The 855-nt window shown below is 45.4% G+C and overlaps 1 protein-coding gene across 1 annotated transcript; it reads left to right on the top strand.

Annotated features, from left to right (window-relative positions):
- The first annotated feature begins 261 nt into the window (after positions 1-261).
- Positions 262-608, top strand: LOC131518271 (large ribosomal subunit protein eL43-like). The gene has a single exon (XM_058740826.1). The coding sequence runs from the start codon at positions 278-280 to the stop codon at positions 554-556; it is 279 nt and encodes a 92-aa protein (XP_058596809.1). The 5' UTR covers positions 262-277; the 3' UTR covers positions 557-608.
- Positions 609-855: the final 247 nt, after the last annotated feature.

Genomic DNA, 855 nt, shown 5'->3' with positions numbered 1-855 from the left:
CTAAAAATAGCCGAGAGTTATTTGGTTTCTCCACATGACATCTTTGATAATTTATCATCGAAGCTCACATTCACTCCGTTTGTTCTCTGGATGCCCTGGATGGAGCTTGGTTTCGAGGGGAGAAGGGAATGTCTCCCACCCCTCCATGAATACATCCTCTTTCAAGTCGTGATGTGGCCTGGGAAGGAAGGGCTTTTCCCTGCCCCACCCCCACCCCCACCCCCACTGCGGCCTCAGTTTCCCCATAGAACATTACGCATGCAGAGTTTGCGGCGACATGGCTAAACGCACCAAGAAGGTTGGGATTGTCGGTAAATACGGGACCCGTTATGGTGCCTCCCTCAGGAAAATGGTGAAGAAGATTGAAATAAGCCAGCACGCCAAGTACACTTGCTCCTTCTGTGGCAAGACCAAGATGAAAAGACGAGCTGTGGGGATCTGGCATTGTGGTTCCTGCATGAAAACTGTAGCCGGTGGTGCCTGGACCTATAACACCACTTCTGCTGTCACAGTAAAGTTGGCCATCAGAAGACTGAAGGAGTTGAAAGACCAGTAGAAGCTTCACCATTTGAAACATTGCTAGCCTATAATAAATGGGTTAATTTATATAACAAAAAAAAAAAAAAAAAAAGAACATTACGCATGCGGCTCCCCACTTGGACTCCCTTATAGGGTTCTTGCCAGGGTCAAATAAGGCCTTTATTTTCTTGTTCAAAAGTGAGACATGCTCGTCGTAGGATATTTAGAAACCAAGATAATCAAAATAAAGAAAACGAAAGCCACGCACAACACTGCCCCCTCCCAGCGTATAGCTAATGTTATTGTTTTTTAGTATATCACCTTACAGATTGTTGT

This window comes from Neofelis nebulosa, chromosome 7, assembly GCF_028018385.1.
Source record: "Neofelis nebulosa isolate mNeoNeb1 chromosome 7, mNeoNeb1.pri, whole genome shotgun sequence".
NCBI lineage: Eukaryota > Metazoa > Chordata > Mammalia > Carnivora > Felidae > Neofelis > Neofelis nebulosa.
This window is presented reverse-complemented; position numbering and strand designations above follow the sequence as displayed.

What these genes read in the sequence shown, in the direction of transcription:
- LOC131518271 (XM_058740826.1), top strand. Translation starts at nt 278, where the DNA reads ATGGCTAAACGCACCAAGAAGGTTGGGATTGTCGGTAAATACGGGACC.